This window comes from Hippopotamus amphibius, chromosome 5 (genome assembly GCF_030028045.1).
Source record: "Hippopotamus amphibius kiboko isolate mHipAmp2 chromosome 5, mHipAmp2.hap2, whole genome shotgun sequence".
Taxonomy (NCBI): Eukaryota; Metazoa; Chordata; class Mammalia; order Artiodactyla; family Hippopotamidae; genus Hippopotamus; species Hippopotamus amphibius.
In genome coordinates this window covers 65,706,738-65,729,436 of record NC_080190.1, presented here as the reverse complement: position 1 = coordinate 65,729,436, position 22,699 = coordinate 65,706,738, and the positions used below count along the sequence as shown (strand labels likewise).

Sequence of the window (22,699 nt, the reverse complement as noted above, 5' to 3'; positions counted from 1 at the left end):
ATTTTGTGATGCTCACAATGGGCTGTGGGAGCGGAGAGATGGGGGTGGGTGTGTAGTCAGGGAGAGCTTCCTGGAGGAGCTGGGCATCAACTTCCAAGGGTGGGTAGAATGTGGGAGGGTTGAGAGGGGAGGGCAGTCCAAGTGAGAAGGTATGAGGTGGGAGCATCTTCCCTCACATCCTCTTGTGTGGTCTGAGACCTGGTCTTTGATGCTGGGTACTCTTCTGTGAGGGCTGAAAGCTGCACATGCCCCAGGGTGTCACCTGTTCATCTCAGAAATATTTCCTGAGCATCTGCAGGGGCCTGGGTGCTGTTCTGGGGCTGGGGCCACGGCGTGGACAGATTAGAGACCGTCCTGCTCTCGGGAAGTCAGGGAGGCTGCTGCTACGGAGATAATCCCGTCAAGGAGGCAGTTGAAAAATAAAAGGCGGTCATGAGGTGGAGAAGGACTGAGGGGCGGGGTGTGGACAGATAGCATTGCCAGGACCTGAGAGAGGCTTCTTGAGCCAAGGCTAGGGGAAGGGGCAGCCATGTGAGCAAGCTGAAGAGTGTTCCAGCTGGAGGGGTGGCAGGTGCAGTGCTTTCATGAGGAGGCGAGGGTGTTGGACGGAGGAGGAGGACGTGGCCAGTGGCTGGAGCGTCATGGCGAGGGGCGGGGTGAGGGGTTTGCATGTCACAGTGTGATGGAAGCAAGTGACGTGACCTCCGCCCGAGAGCCCTCTGCCTGTGGTCATCTGTGTCCGTGATAGTCACTCCATTCCTACAGCCTGATGGGGCTTTTTTGTGTCTTTGTGGTTTTTCTGTCTCTGCTACTGAAAACAACCCTTAAGGGAGGCGAGACAAGGTTTATGACTCCTACTTTACAGAAGAGGAAACAGCTAAACAGGGCCAACGATGTGATTTAGGGCTTTAAAGATCATTCTGGCTGCTGCATGGAGGATGGATTGCAGGGCGACAGGAGGGAAGGGGAGAGACTCCTGGAGGCTGTTGTAGTCAGTCTAGTCAGGGGCCAGCGGCCAGTGGTGGCAGAGCAGTTGGACCGACTAGAGGTGTGCACCCGCTCATCTGTGGTTGGGCTTTCAGGGCAGGCAGAGGAGTTGTCCAAGGCCCCGGAGCAGAGCTAGGCTCTCTTGGTTCTTGATTAAGGCCAGGAGCAGATGGAAACCTCCCTAGGTGGCTCACTGGACAGAGTGAAACACAGAGACTTATAATTGTGCATTACTACAGTAGGGCAGCTGCTGCAGCCCAGTCCCACTCAGTCCTGTTGTTTGCCCGGGATGAGAGCCAGGGGACTGCTGAGCCCACTTTTTCCTCCAGACCATTCCTTTTACAGGCAGTGTCTGGGGGCGGCCCTGGCCCTGGCCTGGGAGGTTTAGATCTGGTACCAGTCCATGGCTGCAGGAAGGGGATGTGGAGAAGATGGAGAGAGAGTGCAGGCAGGGTGGGGCCTGGGGTGATATGAAGGCTGCTGATGAGTTGTGTCCTCGCTGTGTGTTGGGCTAAGTGGGTGTCACCTTAAACACACGTTCACTTATTTCATTCCTGTATGATGCAATTAGGGAGATAGAATTATGGCCCCCAGTTTATCGTTGGGGAAACTGAGACGCGGAGAAGTTAAGCCATGTGCCACATGACTGATACGTGGTAGAGATGGGGAAGATGAGAATCAGACAGATTTCGGCCCCAGAGCCCATGCTTCACATAGAGTCGAAACCACTGGATCCTCCAACTAGGTGTGAGAGTGTTGGGGAGTTCTCACTTTCTATCGGTTAAATGCAAATGCTAGCACTGCCTTCCTGGGGTTTCCTCACACCTCGAACAGAGGCTTATAAGTTCTTACCTGCAGCAGGTATTGGGCTCAACTCCGAGGACCCTGAGCTGACCGAGGGGGGCCCTCAGGGACCATGAAGGACTTGAGACTCAGCAGCACTGTCCAATAGGAGCACAGGTTTCCCCGCTCTCTGAAAGTAGAGCATCCCTCTGGAAGCTTTTTGTTAGCCGAAATGGCATCAAGCAGAGAAACAATTACCTTAGGACACATCTTGCTAACAATGCTCAAAATAAGTTGGATAAAGCACAGATGCTCACTGACACAGTTCAAATCTCTGGGGCTTGATTCTGAGAGGCTGAGTGTGGTTCCCGGAAAGGAGCTTGGCAGGACCACTCTTGCTGCACAGGGTGCGCCACCTCTGTAACGGCTCCTGCAAAACAAATGCTCAATGCTATTTTTGTTTTACACTTTTTTTTTTTTTTTTTAAGTAAAAGCAAAATCTTCTTTGGATTTCTTTTGGTTAGCGAAAACAGTTACTAATGTAGGTCTTTTGTAAAAGCAAAATGGCGCAAAGCAAACTTTTGAAAAATGGGGGCTACCTGTATAGAGTGAGCCACGTGTTTTTTTCATTGAAGTATAGTTGGTTTGCAGTATTGTGATAGTTTCACCACATGTGTCCCCTGCATTGGAAGGTGGATTCTTAACCCCTGGACCACCAGGGAAGTCCCTCTTTTGCCATTTTTTAAATTGGATTTTTGGTTAACTTAATTTTGAGTTGTAAGAGTTGGCACCTCTTTTTTTGGTTGGGATTAAATGAGATAATATATGTCAAATGCTTTGTGATTAGAGGTCCATCCACTGGCCATCCTGGTATCCCCCCGGGGCAACACTCAGGGTCACTGGCCATCTCAGGCACCTGATTAGACCCTCCCCTTCCTGCTCACCGAGGTAAGCATAGGAATCGTGTAAACACCCCCTGATCTGGCCAGCAGTACAATGTCTGATCAATGTGATCTCCCTGTGCTCACAACAGAATCTTCCCCTTTGCCTTAGGCCAGAGTCAGCACGGCCCAGCCAGGGGGCCTGAGGTCATCAGGCGGGAGCCCTGGGTCCTACATTGTGAGCTTTTCCTTTATGGCTTGGAGCTCATCACTTTCCCTCTCTGGACCTCAGTTTCCGCATCTTAGAGAAAGTTGGACTAGCTGACCTCCAGGGGTGTAGCCAGCTCTGAATCTCTGCTTTTGGGGTCCTTGGTGACGGCCATTTGTGGAAGTTCCAGTGCTCACAGCATTCCCTAAGGCAGGACTTGGGATTTTGCAAGAGGGTCTGTCAGGCAGGAAAGGCAGGAAAAAGGAATGGGCCAGGGTGGTGGCCGGGTCAGGAGCAGACATTCAACTTTCTGTTTCAGTTGCAAGAGCCAGACTCTGTTTTGGAAAAGCCACCATTCAGCTTTTCCAAGCCCACAGGATTTGACAAGCTGGAGATCATGGCTGCTGTACCATGACCTGGACAAAGGGGTGGGGGTGTTGTGATTTGGATTAGAGATGGGGAAACCGAGACCAGAAAGGTGACGATTCACTTCTCCCGAGAACCATATGAGAATAAATGGACTTGGGCTCCTGAGATGTTTAGAGCTGGGGCCTTAGGAATCAGCTGTTGAACCTCTTGGCTGTCATCCCTACCCTAGGACCCAGAATGGTTGTCTGTAGCATTCCCTTGGCTTGAATACTGCCATTGACGAGAGACCCACTGCTCCGGCAGGCCAAGTGTTTATGCTGTAGCATCAGGCAGTTAGCTGATGGGTTGGAGCTAATGTTCCAGCTCCTGAAGTTTGAGTCTTCTTAGAGAAATGAGATCATCTCTCTGCCAAGGATTCCATAGGGTGGTTTCTTTTCTCTAGAGACTGACTGCCACGTGATGGCCTGTGAGGCAGGAGGATGGCATGTCCATGTGTGGAACGTTCTAAAATGCCATTTTGGCTGCAGCCCAGATGATTCTGTCGCTTCTTAGCTGGTGACTGAGGACTTCTGTGGCTGTCACGGGGCCTGGAGTCCTCACTCCCTGCATGGGAGACTGTGCGTCTCTCTGACCCTCTAGGAGGCCGTGTCTGGGTGCTCTGGCAGGCAGTGGAGTGGATGGGGGTCCCTAGGGTCCCTGCGTGGGGGTCAGGCAGATCCAGAGGGAGGGGAGAGTGTGTGGGGTGCTGTGAAGAGGCAGGGAGGCAAGCTGATGCTGTGACTTAGCAGAGGCCGCCTGTCCTCACCCGAAATGGACACAGTGAGGCCTGGACTTACAGGGTTGTGTGTAGGGGGCACCATATATCGTAAAGCACCCAGCATGGTGCCTGGCACTTAGTAGGTGCTGTGAAATGTTAACAGAGAGAAGCAAAGGAGAAAGGTGGCAGGGGGCCTGTATTTGGTGGGGAATGGTCTTCCCTTAAAGCAGCAGTTCCCTTTTTTATTTGCCAAGAGCCCTCTAGCAATCTGGCAGAGGTTCACGGACCCCTTCTGAGAATCGTTTTTAAATGCACAAAATTAACTATCTGGGATTACAGAGGGAGTAAATTTTACTGAGAGCACTATCAAAGTACTAAAAACAAATTGGTGATGTAGTAATACGTGTCCTTAGACATTCTTGCATTCATGAGATAATGCATTAGTCAAGGTTAAATTTTATTTTTTTAAAGGCACACCAGCGACAAGGCTGCTGTTGCTCGGCTTTGATGCGGACATTCAGCTGGAGTGTGCCTTTGAGGGCATGTGGCCAGCATGATGGACATGTAGGCAATTTCGATTGGGTCCGTGGTCCCAGGTGTGGAGAACCCCACTTTGCAAATGCACAGAAGCTTCTTTACAGCTGGCTCCGTAAGGTGAGGCCAGGCTTCTCTCTCGGATCGTCACATTCTGCAGGCTTGTTGAGTGAAAGGCAGTCGTGAGAATCTGGATCCCGCTGTGGGGGACCAAGGTCACCAGGCCCAGAGTGGCCCAGAGTTGGCCCATCCTGTCACCTGAAGTGTGGGGGGCAGGGGACCAGGTCTAATCATTGCAGTGATGTGAAGGCAGTGAGGAGTGCAAGCCCAGTTCCCAGATACCTGCACAGCTGCTGTGTGATGTGAAAACATCTCTGAGCTCAGAGGTGACTATGTCCTGGGCCCTGCGACACAACAGAAGTGGCCTTCACTTGTGGTTGAAGGAAATATTAGCTTTTAGCTAGAACTTAGGAAAATAAGGCATAATTTTGCAGGCCATCTCATAGACCCCCCATCTTACTCTCTAGTCTCATCCTAGTCTACTCCTGATCTTCCCCCCTGCAGGGGTTTGAGCACCAGGGACCCACCCACATCCCTGCCCTTGCTGACCCCTGGCCCTGGCAGTGGACAGCAGTGGTGTCACCACTAGGACTGCCAATGTTAGGAGCTAGATCCATTTGGAAGGGGTTTTCAGACAGTCCCATCCTTCACTGTCATTTTATGGCTGGGGACACGGAGGCCCAGAGGGGAGAAGTAAGTTGCCTAAGGCCTCACAGCATGTGGCCAGCAGGATGAAGGGTCCTGTGCTTGTGAGGCTCACTGTAGGTGGACTTGAGAGGCTTCAGGAGGAGAGTTGCAGAGTGAGAAACCTGGGAAGCCCAGGGTTTCCTCCTCCTCTAGACATTTTGGAAACAGGTCAACTTTCAGATGATACGGTCTTTCCCCCACTCCTGCAGCCTGCAGCTGTGCACATCTGTATCGTCTGCAGGCTGTCCTTATAGGGACCAGCTGGGGCCTGTCATCGCCTGTGGAGGCCATGAGAGACGAAGGAGGCAGGAGCTAGAGCTTTGGGGGAGGTGAGGGGGAGGCGAGATGGAGGTGTCAGGCCTGGCCCACCCCGTGGGAGCAGGGCCCAGCCTTGCCCTGGCAGCTGTAGCCAGCTGTTGCCTTCTTCAGGCCCTTCCCACGTCCTGTCTGTCACTCCCTCCTTTGGGACAGCCACCCGAGCCTCATTCTCGGAGGAGCCTGTTCCCACCCATGCCTCCTGGGCCCAGGCTCCTGAGAGGGTTCTGGGGAAAGCTGGTGAGCCATGTTAGGGGCCTCCTGCGGCAGGTGAAGTGGCGAGAAGGTCCTGGCTCTGCTGACGGTCAGCTGGGGATCCACTGTGGAGCCCTTCACCCGCTCTGAGCGCCTGCGTTTCTGTTTGGGAACAGAAGCTCATTCCTTCCACCTCTTACCAAGAAAAAAAAGAGAGAGATTGGACCTGTAGAGCCGTGATGAGGTGAGCATGTTAGCAGAGCTGTCACACGGCTGCCGGGAGTTGTCAGGGACGACAAGGCTGGACTGGAGTGGGGGACCCTTTTCAGACTGGGGAGAGAGAGTGGGGTGGATTGGGGTGCTGGGAGGGACGGAATGAGTAGTCATTCTGCCTCGGTGGCTCTGGGGAGGGGGGAGCCTGAAGGCACAGCTGGGGAGGGCCCTCTTGGGACCAGGACCTCTGACTCAGGGTCTGGGGAAGAGAGGGCACAGTGAGCTCAGCCTTCAGACCGAGCCTGCCGCTCAGGCTTCATGCTAACCCCTGAGCCCTCGTCTGCTTCCTCAGGTGCTTCTGCTGCTTATGAGAGGGCAGGGGCGGGACTGGGGTCGGGGAGTGTGGATGGTGGGGAGCAGACAGGCCACACTGATGAGTAGCAGCTCATGCCCGGCTGAGGGCAGCCTGGGGAGGGGAGGGGAGTCGGCGGGTTCTAAGGACTGCTTATTGTTCTTGTGCTTTCAGAGTGGCACCATCTCAGGGTGCAGGTGGGGGTGGGGACCAGTGGCTCAGGTCTCTCTCTCTCCCTCCTGATGCTGGACCATCGGTGCCATGTGGGGCCAGCTGCTGCTGGGCTCTCGGAAAGTTCTGTGAGCCTCTGTCTCCCATGTCTGTCACCCCCTGCCTGGATCTGTGTGGAATTCCCAGCCCCTTCCCTTCCCATCGCCCCTGGTTCTCAGACTCCTGAGCCAGTCGTCCCCACACCCTCTACCACTTCTTAGCAGCTCTCCTGGCCTGCTTCCCAGCCATCCTTTTATTTGTTTTAAGTAGGTTTTATTACCTGGTGTTCAGAGGAAAAAAATCAAAAAATGCAGATAAGAAAAAAGGAGAAAATAAAAATTGCCTGTAATCTCATCACCAGGTGATGACTTAGGTTAGCCTCTTGATGTGCGTTCTCCCAGACTTTTCTCCTGATACGTGTTCATGCATTCAAATGGGATTATAGCCTGTACTTGCTTTTCAGCCTTTTCCTTCCATTTCTGTTCCCTAGATATCTTTCCACATCAGTCAATTTGATATTTTTAAGGCTGTTAAACATTCCACCTTAGAGATGCCCCATAATTTATTCAACAAATCCCCTGTTGCAGGTTGTTTCCGGTGTTTTGTTTCTATAAATAACATTGCGACTAACAAAGCACCCTTGTAGCCCGCTCTTCGCACACATCCTTAACTATTTCCCTAGGAGAGAGCCCTGCAAAAGGAATTGTGAGTCCATGAGGATGCCCTGCATGCCGGCTGTTGGGCAAAAGCTTTGGCTGTCGAGATGTTGTTGATGATGCTGAGGTGGTTGTTGCAGAGTTCAGGGGCCTGGCCCTTCCGTTGAACCCTTGATCTGCTGAGAACTCACCCAGGCTGGACTTCCCTGGCCTCATCTTGTGACATTCACAGCTAGAATGCCCTCCTGCATCCTGTTCCCATCCAAATCCTTCAAATCCGTCTCCAGACTTCCCTCTGCCTCTGCCTCTGGTTCTCCCTCTGATGACAGCCTCCCCCTTCTCCCAGTCTGGAGGGCGTGGCCTCCATGTGGCCTGACCCCCTAGAGCCCTAGGTCCTGACCTGGTGGGGATGGTTAACCCTTTCCTAACTGTCTTATCTTCACTAGAGGAGTATAAACTGTGAGGGAACAGGGGCTACTTCTTGTTGTCTCTCCATATCCTTAACTCCCCGCCAAAGCAGCAGCAGAGGGCCAGGCATGCAGTAGGCAGTCAGCAAACATGTGTTTTGCTGAGCACCAGCTGCAGGGTGAGCTGGCCCTCTCTGGGCCTCAGAGTTTGTATCCGTTCACAGGGTAGGGGTGAGGGATGGGCTAGCTCCCTGCTGTGGCTTTTCCCACCCCCTCCTTGACTGCACCCTCTTACCCCACAGGTCTTAGGTCCTGAGGCCGCTGGCAGACTATGGGTACAACGGCCAGCACAGCGCAGCAGACGGTCTCGGCGAGCGCCCCCTTTGAGGGCCTCCAGGACAGCGGCACGATGGACAGTCGGCATTCACTCAGCGTCCACTCCTTCCAGACCACGAGCTTGCACAACAGTAAGGCCAAGTCCATCATCCCCAACAAGGTGGCCCCTGTCGTGATCACGTGAGTGGCAGACAAGTATGACCATGTCCCCAGAAGACACGGCTGGGGAGCTAGCTGCCTGGAGGGGGTGGTGGCATACAGCACCTAACGTCTCCAAACCGCTTCCATAGATGAAGACACTGAGGCCCAGAGAGGTTAAGCAGTTTGTTTGGAGTCACACAGCAAGTGGGTGGCAGACCTGGTGTCTGTCGGGGGTCTCTTAGCCCATATTACTTACCATGTCACAGTGCCAGGAAGTGTGGAGAGGGAGGAGTGGCCGGGGTGGGGGGCACCCTTTTGAGAGTAATTTTTGGCTGAACATTTTCAAAGGAGATTTATATACTTAGATGCATAAAATGTAGATTTTCTTTTCCCACCACAACCTGTAATTATGGTTCGAAACTGAGGTTAACACCAGTCCATTAAAGGGCCTTGGGCTGAAAAAACTGGAAGCTGTCGGTCAACTCTCCTAATTAGGCCCTTCAGGGGCATTCCCGGAGGGGGCTGAGGGTTTGTTCTGGCACCATAGTTTGAGAGACCTGGACACACTGCATGTGTCACGCAGGCCCAGGGAAGGAGCGGGTGCTGGGAACCTGAGGCCGGGACGACAGAAGGGCATTGGCTCCGTCTCCTGGTGAGTCGGGAAGCCTTGTCTTACATCACATCTGCCCACTGAGCTCCCCTGCCTCTGGACCCCTCCAGGATGGAGCAGGTGGGACGTGATGAGCTAGGAATTAAATGTTTTCCACGCAGAGATGTTTGGCAGAGACCTAGCAGATGGGGCCTTCAATGTAAGGAAACCTGAGGCGTGGGAATGAGAAATCCGGCCTGCTGGCTTTGGGGCCTGACAGGAAAATTGTAATCATAATACATTACTGTGCTTAGGACAAGAGGAGGAAAAGAGATCTTAAATAAAAGGGACTTGATATATAGTCTTTCAACTAGCAGATGACAAAACTAGGTCTGGGTCTTGAGTATTGGAACCTCGTGTCCTGGGCCCGGCTCTGCCTCTCCTCTTCTCTGTGATGTGACCTTGGGCAGATCCTTTTTCCTCTCAGGGCCTCAGTTTCCTTCTCAGGCTATGTGGGGATGACATTCAAAACATGTAAGCGTGGTGTGGCTCAGGACAGTTGCTGGCTGGCTGTAAAGACCCACTGAGGTGAGACTGTGTGTCTCTCCTGGAGTCAGCCATGACCCAGTGATCCTTGGGTTGTAGCTTGTTTGAGGTAGAAGAGACCTTAGATGATCATCCCAGGGGACTTCCTGGTGGCACAGTGGTTAAGACCCTGTGCTGCCAATGCAGAGGGCCCGGGTTCAATCCCAGGTCAGGGAACTAAATCCCACATGCATGCCACAACTGAGAGTTGGCATGCTGCAACTAAGGAGCCCGCCTGCCGCAACTAAGGAGCCTACCTGCTGCAACTAAGACCTGGCGTAACCAAATGAATAAATATTAAAAAAAAAAAAAAGATCATCATCCAAAGCAGGGGCTGGCAAACTGTATCCATCAGGCCCCTCTCCTGTTTTTGTAGACAGGGGTTTGTTGCGACACCGCCACTCCCACTCATTTGTGTATTGTCAGTGGATGCTTAAGGCTGCAATGGCAGAGTTGAGTATTTGCCGCGCACTTTGTGGCCCACAAAGCCTAAGGTATTTACTGTCTGGTCCTTTATAGAAAAGATTTGCCGATTCCTGATCTAATAGCTTTCAGATCAAATGTGAAAACTGATCTAGACAGAGACACTGAGTTTCAGGGAGGCAGAAGGATTTGCCCGCCACGGGTCCTGTATGAGATGGAGGCAGAGCTGACTAAGGGAAGTCAGGTCTCACGACTCCTGTCTCATGCTCCCCACCCCACTCATTCCACCACCCTGCCTTTCCTTTTGTAAAGAGGATCAGACCCCAGATCGTGAGCTCGGGGAGACTGTGTCCTGTTCATTGTTAAAATCAGCACAGAAGCTTTTTGGGTCTTGAGTACACAGCCCTCCCCCGGTTTAGCATCTGCAGAAATCTGTGGGTTTTGCCCTGTGCGGAGGTGTAACTACTGCTAGTAATAGTAATTAGGTTACTAAATGTTTACTGTGCCCGAGAGGCGCTGGGCTAAGCACTTACTTCATTAGCGCCTTGTCTTCTCACAGCAGCCCTTAGGAGGTGGGCACTACAGACCAAGTAACTCCATAGCCATGGAGCTGAAGTCATACCCAGGCCACGTGGCCCCAAAGCCTGTGTCCTGAACCACTGCACTGTGCTGTGGGATTGTCAGTGTGGGGGTTGTTCTCAGAGACAGTCTGATGGAGGGACCATTGGGGACCAAAGGAAGCCTTGTTAAGGGAACCCTTAAACAAGACAGAAGCTCCTCTCTACACAAAAGTCCAGGAGGTACTGCAGGCTGGTGTGACTGCTCCATGATCAGTCAGGCTCCTCCTCTCTTGTTTCCCCTCCATCATCAGCATCTGCTTCGCGCCATCACTTCTGGATGCTAGACAGGGAGAAGGAGGGAAGAGTAGAAGGCACACACCTTCCCTTTAAGGGGATGGCCCAGAAGTTGCACACATCACTTCTCCTCACACCCCATTGGCCAGAACTGAATCACATGATCATGCTAGCTGCAAGGGAGGTTGGGACATGTAGTCTTCAGCTGGATGACCCAGTCACAATTCCAGGGTACAACTGCTGAGGAAGAAGGGGAGAGTGGATGTTGGGGGACAGTGGGCAGCCTCTGTCATCAATGTGTGGGTGGGACAGGATGGCCCTGCTGTGGGCCTGGTGAGGGTGGGACGGATTCTGCCACGGGGGTTGCCTGACTCTGTCTCCATCCTGCCCCTGGCAGGTACAACTGCAAGGAGGAGTTCCAGATCCACGATGAGCTGCTCAAAGCCCATTACACGCTGGGCCGGCTCTCGGACACCACCCTTGAGCACTACCTGGTGCAGGTGAGGTTGGGCCTGTCCCTCTCTCCCCCTTCCAGCCTCTCCCATCCTTCCTGCTCTCCTTCCTCACAGACTCCCTCCCTAATCTCCTCCTGCTTTTCCTATTGGCCCGCTTCTCTGTTTCACTGCCTCACTCCACCCTCTGGGGGCTGATCCCACTTCCTCTCACCCTCTGGTTTCCTGGGGCCCGTTCCTCCTCCTGTGTGGAGCCCCCTGCTCTTCAGTCCTCTGCCTGGCCCCAGCCTGCCTACACCCCTTCCCTTGGAGCACCAGGGAGAACAGAGATGGGAGCCTGAAGGGCCTGGGACCCCAGACGGCTCCCCCAAGGCTGGGAATCTCTATCCCTATCTTTTGAAGTTTCAGAACTTCTCTGGCATGTAGATAAAGATGTAGCTGTACATCTATCTAGATCTGTCTGTCTCTCTGTCTATCTATCTATCTATCTATTGCCTTAAATATCTCTTGCAAAGTAAAGTCTGCAAGGGCAAATAACTTTTCATGTGTCTTGTTCACCACTATAGCCCCAGGCCCTAGAACAGTGCTTGGGTATACTGTAGGTGCACAATAAGTAGTGAATGAATGACAATCCTGATGATTAAACTGTATTTGTTGAAAAAGGGTCCGGGTAGGAGGTGGTAGTGGATGGGTAGATGGGTGAACAGGCATGGTTCCTTTTTTTTTTTTAATATTTAAAAAAATTTAATTAATCGGCTGCATTGGCTCTTCGTTGCTTTACACGGGCTTTTTCTAGTTGTGGCGAGCAGAGGCTACTCTTTGTTGTGGTGTGTGGGCTTCTTATTGCGGTGGCTTCTACAAGAGAAGCAGAGCACGGGCTCTAGGTGGGCGGGCTTCAGTAGTTGTGGCACACAGGCTCAGTAGTTGTGGCTCGTGGGCTCTAGAGCGCAGGGTCAGTAGTTGTGGTGCACGGGCTTCGTTGCTCCACGGCATGTGGGATCTTCCTGGACCAGGGATGGAACCCGTGTCCCCCTGCACTGGCAGGTGGATTCTTAACCACTGCGCCACCAGGGACGTCCCCTCATGGTTCCTTTTCGCCCTCTCACGTGTCTTCTGGTTCCTACTGCTCTCACCTGATCCCCGAGTCGTGTTTTCCTCTTTTCTCTGCAGTCACTGCATCCCCAGCTGCCCATCCTCAGCGCTGCGGGCCCCAGGAAAGGGCTAGCAGTTTTCTCCCAGTTGATTCCTGGTGCCCCAGCTGTGATTCCCTACATGAGCCCCTTTTCCATGAGCTTCCTTTGGGGGTGAGGGATATTTGCCTTCTGTCTGCAGAGCTGCAGGCCCACCCTAGAGGCAGCTTTGGTCTTCTGTTTCCTGTCCCTGGAGTGCCTCTCCCTGCTCTCCTTCTTCAAGGCCAGGCGCAGATGCCACCGTCTGCACGAAGCCTTCTTTGATTCTCCCACAGGAGGAGTTGCCTTTCCTTTTCCCATACTAGATGACACTCCTCCTGGCATCACAGATAGTCATGTATTTTGTCCGTTTTTCTGTGAGTCTGCAGACAACTTGAGGACCATGTCCCTTACCCCGTCTCCCTGCTCTGCATCCCCTGGGGGCTGGGACAGAACGCTGTCTGTAGAAGATGTCCCTGAATCATCTGTGTGACCCTCTGTGGCTCTTGCCCTGCCAGGGCCGCTACTTCCTGGTGCAAGATGTTGCTGAGAAGATGGATGTGCTAGGCACTCTGCAGAGCTGTGGGGCCCCCAACTTCCGGCAGGTGCGGAGTGGGCTGGCTGTGTTCGGCATGGGGCAGCCCAGCCTCTCGGGATTCAGAGGTGTCCTCCAGAAGCTCCAGAAGGACGGACACAGGGTAAGCACGGCCGTTTCCCAGGCAGGGCCGAGCCTCCCCCAGATCTGGGGAAAGAGGTTTCCCGGGGGGGCAACTTCAGAGTCTCTGGAGGGGCTTGGCCATATGATGGGGTGGGTGACTGGTGACCAGGCCCAGGCCCTACCGGGTCGTGAATGCCATGACGGTGATTGTGGTCAGCGTGACTGGGAGATGCTGGGAAGCTGTTTACTGCATGGTCCTGTGTGGACCTGTGAGCCCTGGGGTCAGAAGCCCCTTACACACCCCACAGGATGGTGATCACAGCTACCACTTGTGTCCTCATGGCAACTCTTCAAGGGCAGGGCAGTTATTCTCCCATTTTACAGAGGAGGAAACTGAGGCCAGAGAGGACAAATGACACAGCCCCTGAGTGGTGTCGCAAGACCCAAACCCAGACCCCTGGACTCTACGTGCCGGCTTTACATGACGGCTCTCTGATGTGGAGACGGGGTTTTGAGTGTCCGCAGGACAGAGGCTGAGGGTCTGCTGTGACTGCAGGCTCATGGCGGGTAGCCCGAGTCTGGTTTGACTTGGGTGAAGCTGGAGAGTCCTTAGTGAACCAGAGTGGGGAGGGCGTGTTAGCTGAGCATGGATCCCACCTTCCCAGCAAGTCCTCCAGGGCGGGGCTTGCCCACACATCTCCCTCTGTCTGTACGGTGCTCAGTGAATGATTGCTTGGTGGTGGTGGGCGTTCATTTCTTTAGCTGATGTTTATCAAGCACTTGATTTACCCAGGGCTCTGTGCTAGGAATTGTGCGGATGTGAAAATGACCAGGACACGATTCTACCTGCAAGGAACCTGTGGTCCACACAGGGAGAAAGATGTGTTCGTTGATGATGTTAATCCAGAGCAGGAGTTAACACCACGAGATTCAGATGAAGGGCTGTTGGCCCTGAGAGGAGGGAGGGTCGGGAGCAGGGGGCATTGTGACTGAGCTTTGCTTCTGGGGTAGGATTCGGTTGCAGGGGCAGGGTGGGGTGGTGGAGGAGGGGGAACGGCCTGCTCGGAGGCCCGGAGGTGGGGCAGTGGAGCGGGTGTCCACGCCGGAGAGTGGTGATGGCTCCTTCCTTCTCGGGCTCCCGGCAGGAGTGCGTCATCTTCTGTGTGCGGGAGGAGCCTGTGCTGTTTCTGCGTGCTGATGAGGACTTCATGCCATACACGCCTCGAGACAAGCAGAATCTTCATGAGAACCTCCAGGGCCTTGGACCTGGGGTCCAGGTGGAGCGCTTGGAGCTGGCCATCCGGAAGGAGGTGAGGGCCACTGGTGTGGGTGGGAGGCCACCCTCCTGGTAGGCCTTGGACGGCAGAGTTGAGCCCCAGCCCTCAGCCCTGCTTTGCTCTCACTGGCCCACACTCGCCCACTTTTCTGCCCTGCTTGGGTGAGTGGCTGCTGCGAGGCCAGCTCACGGGCAGCCAGGGGAAGGGCTTCTATTCTGGGCTCTGTTTGCCTCTGCCTCTTTCCCACCCTGCTTTTCTCCTTCAGACTCAGCATCCTTATTTAGAAAAGGGTCTGGTGGAGGGGAAAGAGCACTAGACTAAAAGTCCCAAGACAGTTCAGCCTTCCATGAACTGTGAGGCCTGGGCTGGGTCCCTTCTCTCCATGGCTCTATGTTGCTGAGGTTCCTTTGTCCTCCTCCTTCACAGCAGGGAGGTTTGTCAGGGTCTCAGAGGCTGTGGACACTCCACAGAGCTGTGCAAATAGTGTGTGGGGGTCATGGTGTCCCCCCTCCCCTGTGACATCCCCGGGCAGGAATGGAGGCCCCCCTGGCCCCGGTCATCCCCCCATCTCCCTCTCAGGCCTCCTCCCCTCTAGCTCCCAGCTGACCGAGCTTCCTCCTGTCCTTAGCCAAGTCCTGCTGCCCACTGGGCAGAGCCCTTCCAACCTGGCCCCAGTGTGGACCATATCAGCTCAGGCGTTGGTGGCTGCCCTCAGGCCAGTGGGCACCTGGTCCCGTCAGGACTCCCAGGGCACAGAGAGGACCTCTGGCATGTAGTTCTCCCTGGAGAGAAGGCAACCTGTCCGTGGCCTCCGTGTGGCCTAGGCGCCCCAGAGCTCAGCTAGGAAGGTCTGTCATGGCCCTCTGGCCCCCCACCTCCATCTAGATCCACGACTTCGCCCAGCTGAGTGAGAACAAGTACTACGTGTACCACAACACTGAGTACCTGCGGGGGGAGCCCCACGCCGTGGCCATCCGGGGCGAGGATGATGTGCACGTGACGGAGGAGGTGTATAAGCGGCCCCTCTTCTTGCGGCCCACCTACAGGTACCGAGGCCCAGGCCTGCGTGGGTGCTCACTGGGCCTGCTCTCCAGCTTCAGCCTCACCTTGTGCTGGTTGGGCTGAGTTCCCCACGCCTGTGTCTCCCGCGGGAATGTAGGGGTGGGGGGATGCCCAGAGCGTGTGGCCTGTCTAATGGGCCGCGTGCGGTCACCTGGCAGGTACCACCGTCTGCCCCTGCCAGAGCAAGGGGCGCCCCTGGAAGCCCAGTTGGATGCCTTCGTCAGTGTCCTCCGGGTAAGTGGGGGTGGGAGGGGTGGCAGGAGCACTGAGGGTGGGTAGGTGCTTGGCGCGTGGGTCTGTGTCGAGGCCTCACCTCTATGGAGATGCTCAGGTGGGTGTGGTCTCCAGAGGAAGGCTGAGGGGGTGCGTGTGTCGGGTGTGGGTGTGTGTTTGTACCTCCTCTAATGACAGAGCCTAGCGTGGACCGTCTGGAGGACGGAACTCTGGCTGTGGCTTGGCTGCTAACTTGCTGTCTAATCCTGGACAAATCTAATTTCTAGGCCTCAAGTCCCTCATTTCTTCATTGGAACTAGATAGTCTTACCCTCCAATCTTCAGATGATATTTCCTGAGCATCGGTGTTTCTGTCCCAATCCCCTTGGGAGGTCACCGTCTTTAATTTGCATCTCACAGCAGTGTAACTATGGCCCTGTCCGCGCTGAGTCGTTCTCGTCTCCAGGGCCCCATTGGGCTTCCCGGGGCCTGTGCTCCTAGGACAGAGGGAGCAGATCAGGCTGTGGGGCTGAGCTGCGGTTCTGGCCCCTCCTTGCCAGACTGGGGGGGGGGGGGCTGCTGTCATGACCGCCCGGCCCCCGCTTGGTCCGCCGCTGAAGGCGGTCCGGTCACACTGTTACCCGCTCTCCACGGCCCTCCCCCAGGAGACGCCTAGCCTGCTGCTGCTCCGCGTGGCCCGCGGGCCTCCGCCCGCTCTCCTCTTCAGCTGCCAGACGGGCGTGGGCAGGACCAACCTGGGCATGGTGCTGGGCACCCTCGTCCTGTCTCACCACAGTGCGGCTGCTTCGAGGCCGGAGTGAGTGGCGGGGGACCCGGGGCCCCCGGGGGCTGCGGGCATGCGGGGGACCACACGTCAGACGCCCAGGGCTCCGACGGCACCTGGGCAGCTGGGGCGCGTGGCCTGGTTAGCTGCAGACGTCACCGGGTGACCTGGAGAAAGTCACTTGACCTTTCTGGGCCCCGGTTCCCCCGGTGGGGCAAATGCCTCTTGTCTCCCCAACCTGATTTGGAAGGAAAACTTGGAGTGTACAGTCCGGTGCCTCTCCGCGGCCAGACGAACGGGAGGGTGTCGGCAGCGGGGCATCCTCCAGGCCTTTGGGGGCGCTGATGGTGCTCCTGCTCCTTCCTGTCAGGGCTGCCCCTGCGAAGACCAAGCCACTGCCCACGGAGCAGCTCCAGCTGGTCCAGAGCTTTCTCCACATGGTGCCCCAGGGGAGGAGGATGGTGGAGGAGGTGAGCACGGGGCTGGGCCAGGGGCTGGAGGGGGCGGGGCGGTGGAGGGGCCCTCACTGGGGGACCTCTTCCTCCCCTGCCCCACCTCCCCTTCCCGGCCAGTCATTCTCTTTGCCCTTCTCGTCTGCCTCCTGCCATCTTTCCTTGCCCTGCGCCCTCCCTGCTGCTGTGCCCTCTTCCCTGCCCTGGTCCCTGGCACCAGGTGGACAGAGCCATCGCCGCCTGTGCAGAGTTGCATGACCTGAAGGAAGTAGTCTTGGAGAACCAGAGGGAGCTGGAAGGCCGCCGGCTCGAGACCCCGGTCCAGGTGAGGCGCAGAGCGCTGCTGCTTTTGCCTGAGCCCGGCAGCCTCGTTTGGTTAGGCCTGTTGCCTGGTTCCCTTCAGACTGGCTTTTCCTGATGGCTGCTTCTCCCATGAGCAGAGCAGTTTTCCGAGGAAAGGGAGCTGGGGAGCTGGACCTGCAGGAAGAGAGGAAGTTTACTTTCCCTGACGAGGACCCCTCACTGCAGAATAAACAGGATGGAGGAGGGGGCGGCTGGCGAGGTTCTGGGGACCTCTGGCTCCAGATACTTCCCGGGCTGCTCCTGGCTCCCCCTGCAAATAAAACCCTTGCTGTTTCTTTGGGAAGGCCAGGGTTTGGTCCAGCCGCTGCTTCTGGAAGAGCAGTGGGCGCTGGGCGGTCTCAGCAGGCCTGTCCCTGTGCTCTGGGGAGAGGAGGTTGGCTTGACAGTGTTTGCACACAGCGCATGGAAAGAATCTGAAGCCCGCAGAGCCTTTTTCTTCTTTAACACTTAAAAAAGTGTTTTAAAAGCAATATTATGGAAAATTGAGAAATTAGAGAAGGAATAAAATTGCCTGTCATCCAAGCACAGCTGCCATGAGCATTTGGGCTGGCTTCCTTCAATTTTCATACTTCTGATGTTTTTGTATAGGTTGCGCAGGGCACGTTTATGTCCTGCTTATTTCATGTAACCCCGTCTTTCCCATGTCATACCTGCTTGTCATCGTTGAGGTTTATTGGCTGTGTAACCAAGGCCGTTGCGAGGCTCAGCTATCATTGGCCTGATAGGTTAGGAGCAGGGCTCTGGCCCAGTTGCCTGGGTTCTGTTCCTGGCTCTGCCACCTACAGGAGTGTGGACCTGGGCAAGCTCCTTCACTATGCTGTGCCTCAGTTTCCCCACTTTTAAAATGGAGCCACTAACTACTCCATAGGGCTGTTGTGAGCATTAGGTGAGCTCAAATCATAAAGCCTCAAAAGGGAGCCCAGCAGAGCAGGTGTTCCTGGCCGTTACTTGCTGTGATGTATAGGCTCCTTCTTGTCGCGCAGTGGGGTCACCAGTGTAAGTACTTTGCATTGAACTGCTTCATGAAAATGAGGCCGTTGTGTATTTAGGATTTTTCCCCTTATAAGGTCTAGATTAGGGGTTGACAGACTATGGCCCATGGGCCAAATCCAGCCTGTCGTCTCTTTTGATAAATAAGTTTTGTTGGAACAAGGTCTTGCCCATCCATTTATCTACCGTCTACAGCTCTCTTATGCTGCCGTGGCAGAGTCCAGCTGTTGCAATGTAGATCATGTAGCCCATAAGCCTAGAATATTTACTTTCTGGCCTTTTATAGAAATAAAAGTTTGCTGACCTCTGGCCTAGATTCCCAAAGATAGGATTAAACTTCATCCAAGGGCAAAACCTTTCTTTTTTGGCCCTATGTGAATCTCATTTGCCCTCCAGGAGGTGGTGCTGACCCAGCAGGAGAAGCCTGAGATCCAGCAGTGAAGAGAGGGACCCTTGGAATTCTTTGTGACAGCCCCCTGCCCAGAGGACGCTGGGGTGGGGAGGGTCACAGCCTTTAAGTGAGGGCCTCTGGCTCAGGGAAGGGTGTTCATACACTTGCTGCTTCAACTCGGATTGTGTGCAGCCCAGCGTGGTGGGTGGCACTGGAGCCAAGTGGCGAGGCCTAGCCTGTCTCTGGGCGCCGGGCTTCACTGAGAACTGTAGTGCCTGCGGTGGTCACCAGTAGCTCTCCCTGCGCTACAGATAAACCACAGCAAACAGGATAGGCTTAGACGCTTGGAAGAACTTCGAGCCTGGCAAAGCAGTGTTATGAAGGGCAGGGTAGATTGTCTAATGGGAATTTCTGAGGCTTAACTCCTGCCCTTCTGGGGATGGGGATGGGGATGGGTAGCTTAGCAGCCCTGTCTTTACCACCGGCCCTCCTTCCTGGTCCCTTCCTCTCAGGAAAGCGGTAGCCAGCACGGTGTCCGGCAGAGGGCGCTACAGAGCCTGGAGAGATACTTTTACCTAATCCTGTTTAACTACTATCTCCACGAGCAGGTGGGGCCAGGGGATGAGCGGACCCATTCCCCCTTCTCCTGGGGCCCCTCCAACCTCCCCACCCGGTGACTGGCATGTGGTCAGTGGGGACCCCTGTGGAGCTGGGGAGGGGAGTGGGGACATGTGCTGGTTCCAGAGGAGGTTGAGTATGGGGGAGGCAAGAAGGGACCCAGATAGAGGGACAGTCTGAGCAGGTCAGGCAAAGGAAGACCCCACCTCTTTCCTCTGGGCCCATCTCTGTATCCTTAGCTAGGGCACCGGGGCCTGGAGGGATCTTGCTTTGGACATCCTGGTCCTGTCTCCCCACCCCCTCATCCCTGCCCTGGGCCGTGATGGGTGTCTCCTGGGGTTCCCCCACCGCAGGACAGGCAGGGAGAGTTTAGGGTGGCCCCGTGCCCCTGAACTCCCGTCTCTCTCTGCCTCGGGCTGCAGTACCCGCTGGCTTTTGCCCTCAGTTTCAGCCGCTGGCTGTGTGCCCATCCTGAACTGTACCGCCTGCCTGTGACACTCAACTCAGTGGGACCTGTGGCCCCCGGGGACCTCATTGCCACGGGCTCCCTGGTGAGTGTGTCTGGCTGGCCGGGGACGTGGGTGTGGGTGTGGGCTGGCCCTGGGGTTGGTTACACCCTTGGTTCTGTGGGATTGGGCTAAGCATTGCCCTCACAGGAGGCAAAGGGAGGATGGCCTGTGGGGTGATGGGATCCTCTTGTGAACAAAATGAGGCCATTCTCAGGCCCTAAGGAGCGTTTGCAGCCCTGGCTGCTGCTCAGTACCCACTCCTCACCCTCACACCCAAGCACTCTGGGCAGAGTCGGGAGGCCTGGCTCTGGTGTCCCTGCCACCAGCCTCTCGTCTTTGAGCCTCAGCTTCCTCATCCAGGGAGGCAGCACCATCGCTCTCCTTGCCAGCGTGGTTATGAGGCTCCAAGTGTGCCAAAGTGCTTTGTAAACCATCAAGTGCTGGTCTGCCCCCCAGCCCCCTTGCCCACCTGGGGCCAGGCTCTGAACCTCAGTTGGCCACAGAGGGCCCTGGGCTTGCTGCTCTCCTGACAGGGGGTGGATGACCTCATCTCCCCGGACGCACTCAGCACCGTCAGAGAGATGGATGTGGCCAACTTTCGGCGGGTGCCCCGTTTGCCCATCTACGGCACGGCCCAGCCCAGTGCCAAGGTGACCACCCAGGGGGCCCACTTGTGGGGCGGGAGGAAGGCAGGGTTGGGCCCTTACACTGACGGCCGCCTGTCCCCCCAGGCCCTGGGGAGTATCCTGGCCTACCTGACCGACACCAAGCGGAAGCTGCAGCAGGTTGTGTGGGTCAACCTGAGAGAGGAGGCTGTGCTGGAGTGTGACGGGCGCACCCACAGCCTGCGGCGGCCTGGGCCCCCCACGGCCCCCGACCAGCTGGAGGTGAGGCCCTCCTGCCTTGTATGCGCCCCTACCTTGGAGGCCTTCTGGGGAATTGGCCTGAAGGGGTCTTCAGAAGCTTTTATGCCCCTCTTGTACAGATGGAGACACTGAGGCCCCGAGAGGAGCGGTCTCAGGGAGTGGCTGACTCAGGACTCGCACGTGGTCCTGGGTCTGGGCATAAACCTTGAGGCTTGAGAAGGAGCAGGGAGGGGCCTGGGACCCGGGACTGTCCCGGCCACCGCAGGCTCTGGTCTTTCAGGGCTGGCCTGGGGGCTGCCTCGTGGCCTGAGCCCTCTGTCCCGCCCTCCCCTAGAACCTGGAGAGCCAGCTGAAGGCCCACCTGAGCATGCCTCCCCCAGGCGCCCAGGGCCCACGGACTCGCAGGTTCCAGACGTGCCTCACCCCACAGGAGGTCTTCAGCCAGCACCGCGGGGCCTGCCCCGGCCTCATCTACCACCGCATCCCCGTGCCAGACTTCTGCGCCCCCCGCGAGGAGGTGAGGGGGCTGTGCGGCTGAGACTTCTGGGGAGGGAGAGGGTGCCTTCCCTGCTGCCCTCGGGCCCAGGCCTTGGCTATGGGCACAGCTCCCTGGAGGGACTAAGGGCTTGCTCTGCAAGGTTTCACATCGCCTAGAGGATGTGTGCTTTGTGTTTGCGCGTGTGCGTGCGTGCATGCGTGTGCGTGCATGTGCATTATTATGTGTTGTAGGTGTGTGGGGGGTGGGTGAGCATGTCTGTGGTGTGGGTGGAGTCTGTGCTCAGAGTGGGTGTGGGTGTGCTTGTGACGTGTGTGTGTATGTGGTGTGTCTGTGTCTGTGGAGGCTGGGATGTGCTGCTTGTCTTTGCTAGGGGCCATGTGGGGAGCGTGTCTGGTGCCGAGTTGTGTGGTGTGGTGTGTGTGGGGGTTTGTGGAGGAGGGTGCTGTGGAGTGCTGTGTGTGACGGAGGGCGTTTGTGTGGGTATGTGGTGTCTGTAGGTTTGTGCCTGTGAATGTCTGTGTAGTCTTTGTGTCTTGAAGGTTTGTGTGGTGCGTGTGCCTGGTGTGTATTGTGTGGGGGTCACTGTGTGCCTGTGTGATGTGTCAGTTGCTTGGGTGACACGTCTGCCTGTCTGTGCAGCGCCTGTGATGTACCCTGTGTGACGGGTGGTGATGGGGCTCCGTGGGTCTCGTTGCCTTTAGCTTGTCGCCCCCTAGTGGTCACGCACGGCCATGACCGGCTGAGGTGGGGACTGCCCTCACGCTGGGACCTGGGCGGGGTTCACCTCCGGTGGGCAGTAGGGCCAGGCGTCCGCGTGCAGCCCTGGGTGCAGCACGTGGGGATGTTCCTGTTCTGCCTGGCAGATGGTGACACCAGGTGCCGCGGGTGTGCTGCGTGTGTCTGCTCACACGTCTGGTGCCCGGTTATGTGGAGGTGTGGCTGTTCACACGCGTGTGGTCGTGTGTGTACTGCAGTGAGCTGAGTGTGTGCATACAGGATTGTGAACCTGACACAGCCAGGCGCAGGGCAGGCACTCCCAGGTAGCTGCTGGGGTTGCCACGTGGAGGGATGGGCCGCCTTGGGAGTCTGTGCGGCCAGGAGCACCCACTGAGTCAGACTTTGGTCTCCCTGTGCAGGATTTTGACCGGCTGCTGGCGGCCCTGCAGGCTGCGCTCGCCAAGGACCCGGGTACTGGCTTCGTGTTCAGCTGCCTCAGCGGCCAGGGCCGGACCACGACCGCCATGGTGGTGGCTGTGCTTGCCGTCTGGCACATCCAAGTATGTGTGGCCTCCTGTGTGAGGACAGGGGTCTTCCCCGCACATGGCGGGCCGTCGCTCCCTGGGGACCCTGGCTATGGCAGGAGGGTGTGGGGGGCCGAGCCGGTGCCTGCTGTGGTCCCAGAGACCCCTCCCATCAGCCCTGGGCAGATGGCCCGTGGGCTGGCAGACCCGTGGCATGGGCTCTGGGCTGGGGCAGGGGGTGCAGTCTGGTAGCCACGCTTCCAGTCTCAGCAGCTGTCCTCCCTCAGGGCTTCCCCAAGGTGGGTGAGGAGGAGCTTGTGAGTGTGCCTGATGCCAAGTTCACCAAGGGCGAGTTTGAGGTGAGCACGCCCCATGGGATCCTCAGGGGACACCTGGGGGAGGGGAGAGGGCGTGTCTTACTGGAGGTCTGGGGGGATCTTCAGAGCCCCTCCCAAGGTCGTCACCTTCTTCCACCTCATCATATCAGTGCTTCCTTGTTCCCGTGTCACAGATAAGCAAGCCAGGGCACAGGGTAGCTTGGCTCTGGGCCCTGGCAGATGGCCATTGGAGAAGTGGGGGCTGGATTCCCCCCACCCCCTCTTCCTGGCCCTGCT

The 22,699-nt window shown here is 56.3% G+C and overlaps 1 protein-coding gene across 6 annotated transcripts in view; it reads left to right on the top strand.

Annotated features, from left to right (window-relative positions):
* Nucleotides 1–22,699, top strand: part of PALD1 (phosphatase domain containing paladin 1) — a 94,576-nt gene that overhangs the window by 47,498 nt on the left and 24,379 nt on the right. For all 6 annotated transcript variants that reach the window (XR_009054065.1, XM_057737597.1, XM_057737595.1 and 3 more), the window contains exons 2-17: nucleotides 7,917–8,130; nucleotides 10,940–11,042; nucleotides 12,682–12,861; nucleotides 13,967–14,131; nucleotides 14,984–15,144; nucleotides 15,319–15,394; nucleotides 16,038–16,189; nucleotides 16,527–16,626; nucleotides 16,829–16,933; nucleotides 18,865–18,960; nucleotides 19,393–19,521; nucleotides 20,013–20,129; nucleotides 20,211–20,366; nucleotides 20,680–20,862; nucleotides 21,981–22,121; nucleotides 22,373–22,444. Coding sequence is in view for 5 of the 6 variants with exons in the window: in XM_057737597.1 (XP_057593580.1) it covers nucleotides 7,946–8,130; nucleotides 10,940–11,042; nucleotides 12,682–12,861; nucleotides 13,967–14,131; nucleotides 14,984–15,144; nucleotides 15,319–15,394; nucleotides 16,038–16,189; nucleotides 16,527–16,626; nucleotides 16,829–16,933; nucleotides 18,865–18,960; nucleotides 19,393–19,521; nucleotides 20,013–20,129; nucleotides 20,211–20,366; nucleotides 20,680–20,862; nucleotides 21,981–22,121; nucleotides 22,373–22,444 (2,121 nt within the window). In the remaining variant the exon portion in view is untranslated. The remainder of the gene's footprint in view (nucleotides 1–7,916; nucleotides 8,131–10,939; nucleotides 11,043–12,681; nucleotides 12,862–13,966; nucleotides 14,132–14,983; nucleotides 15,145–15,318; nucleotides 15,395–16,037; nucleotides 16,190–16,526; nucleotides 16,627–16,828; nucleotides 16,934–18,864; nucleotides 18,961–19,392; nucleotides 19,522–20,012; nucleotides 20,130–20,210; nucleotides 20,367–20,679; nucleotides 20,863–21,980; nucleotides 22,122–22,372; nucleotides 22,445–22,699) is intronic.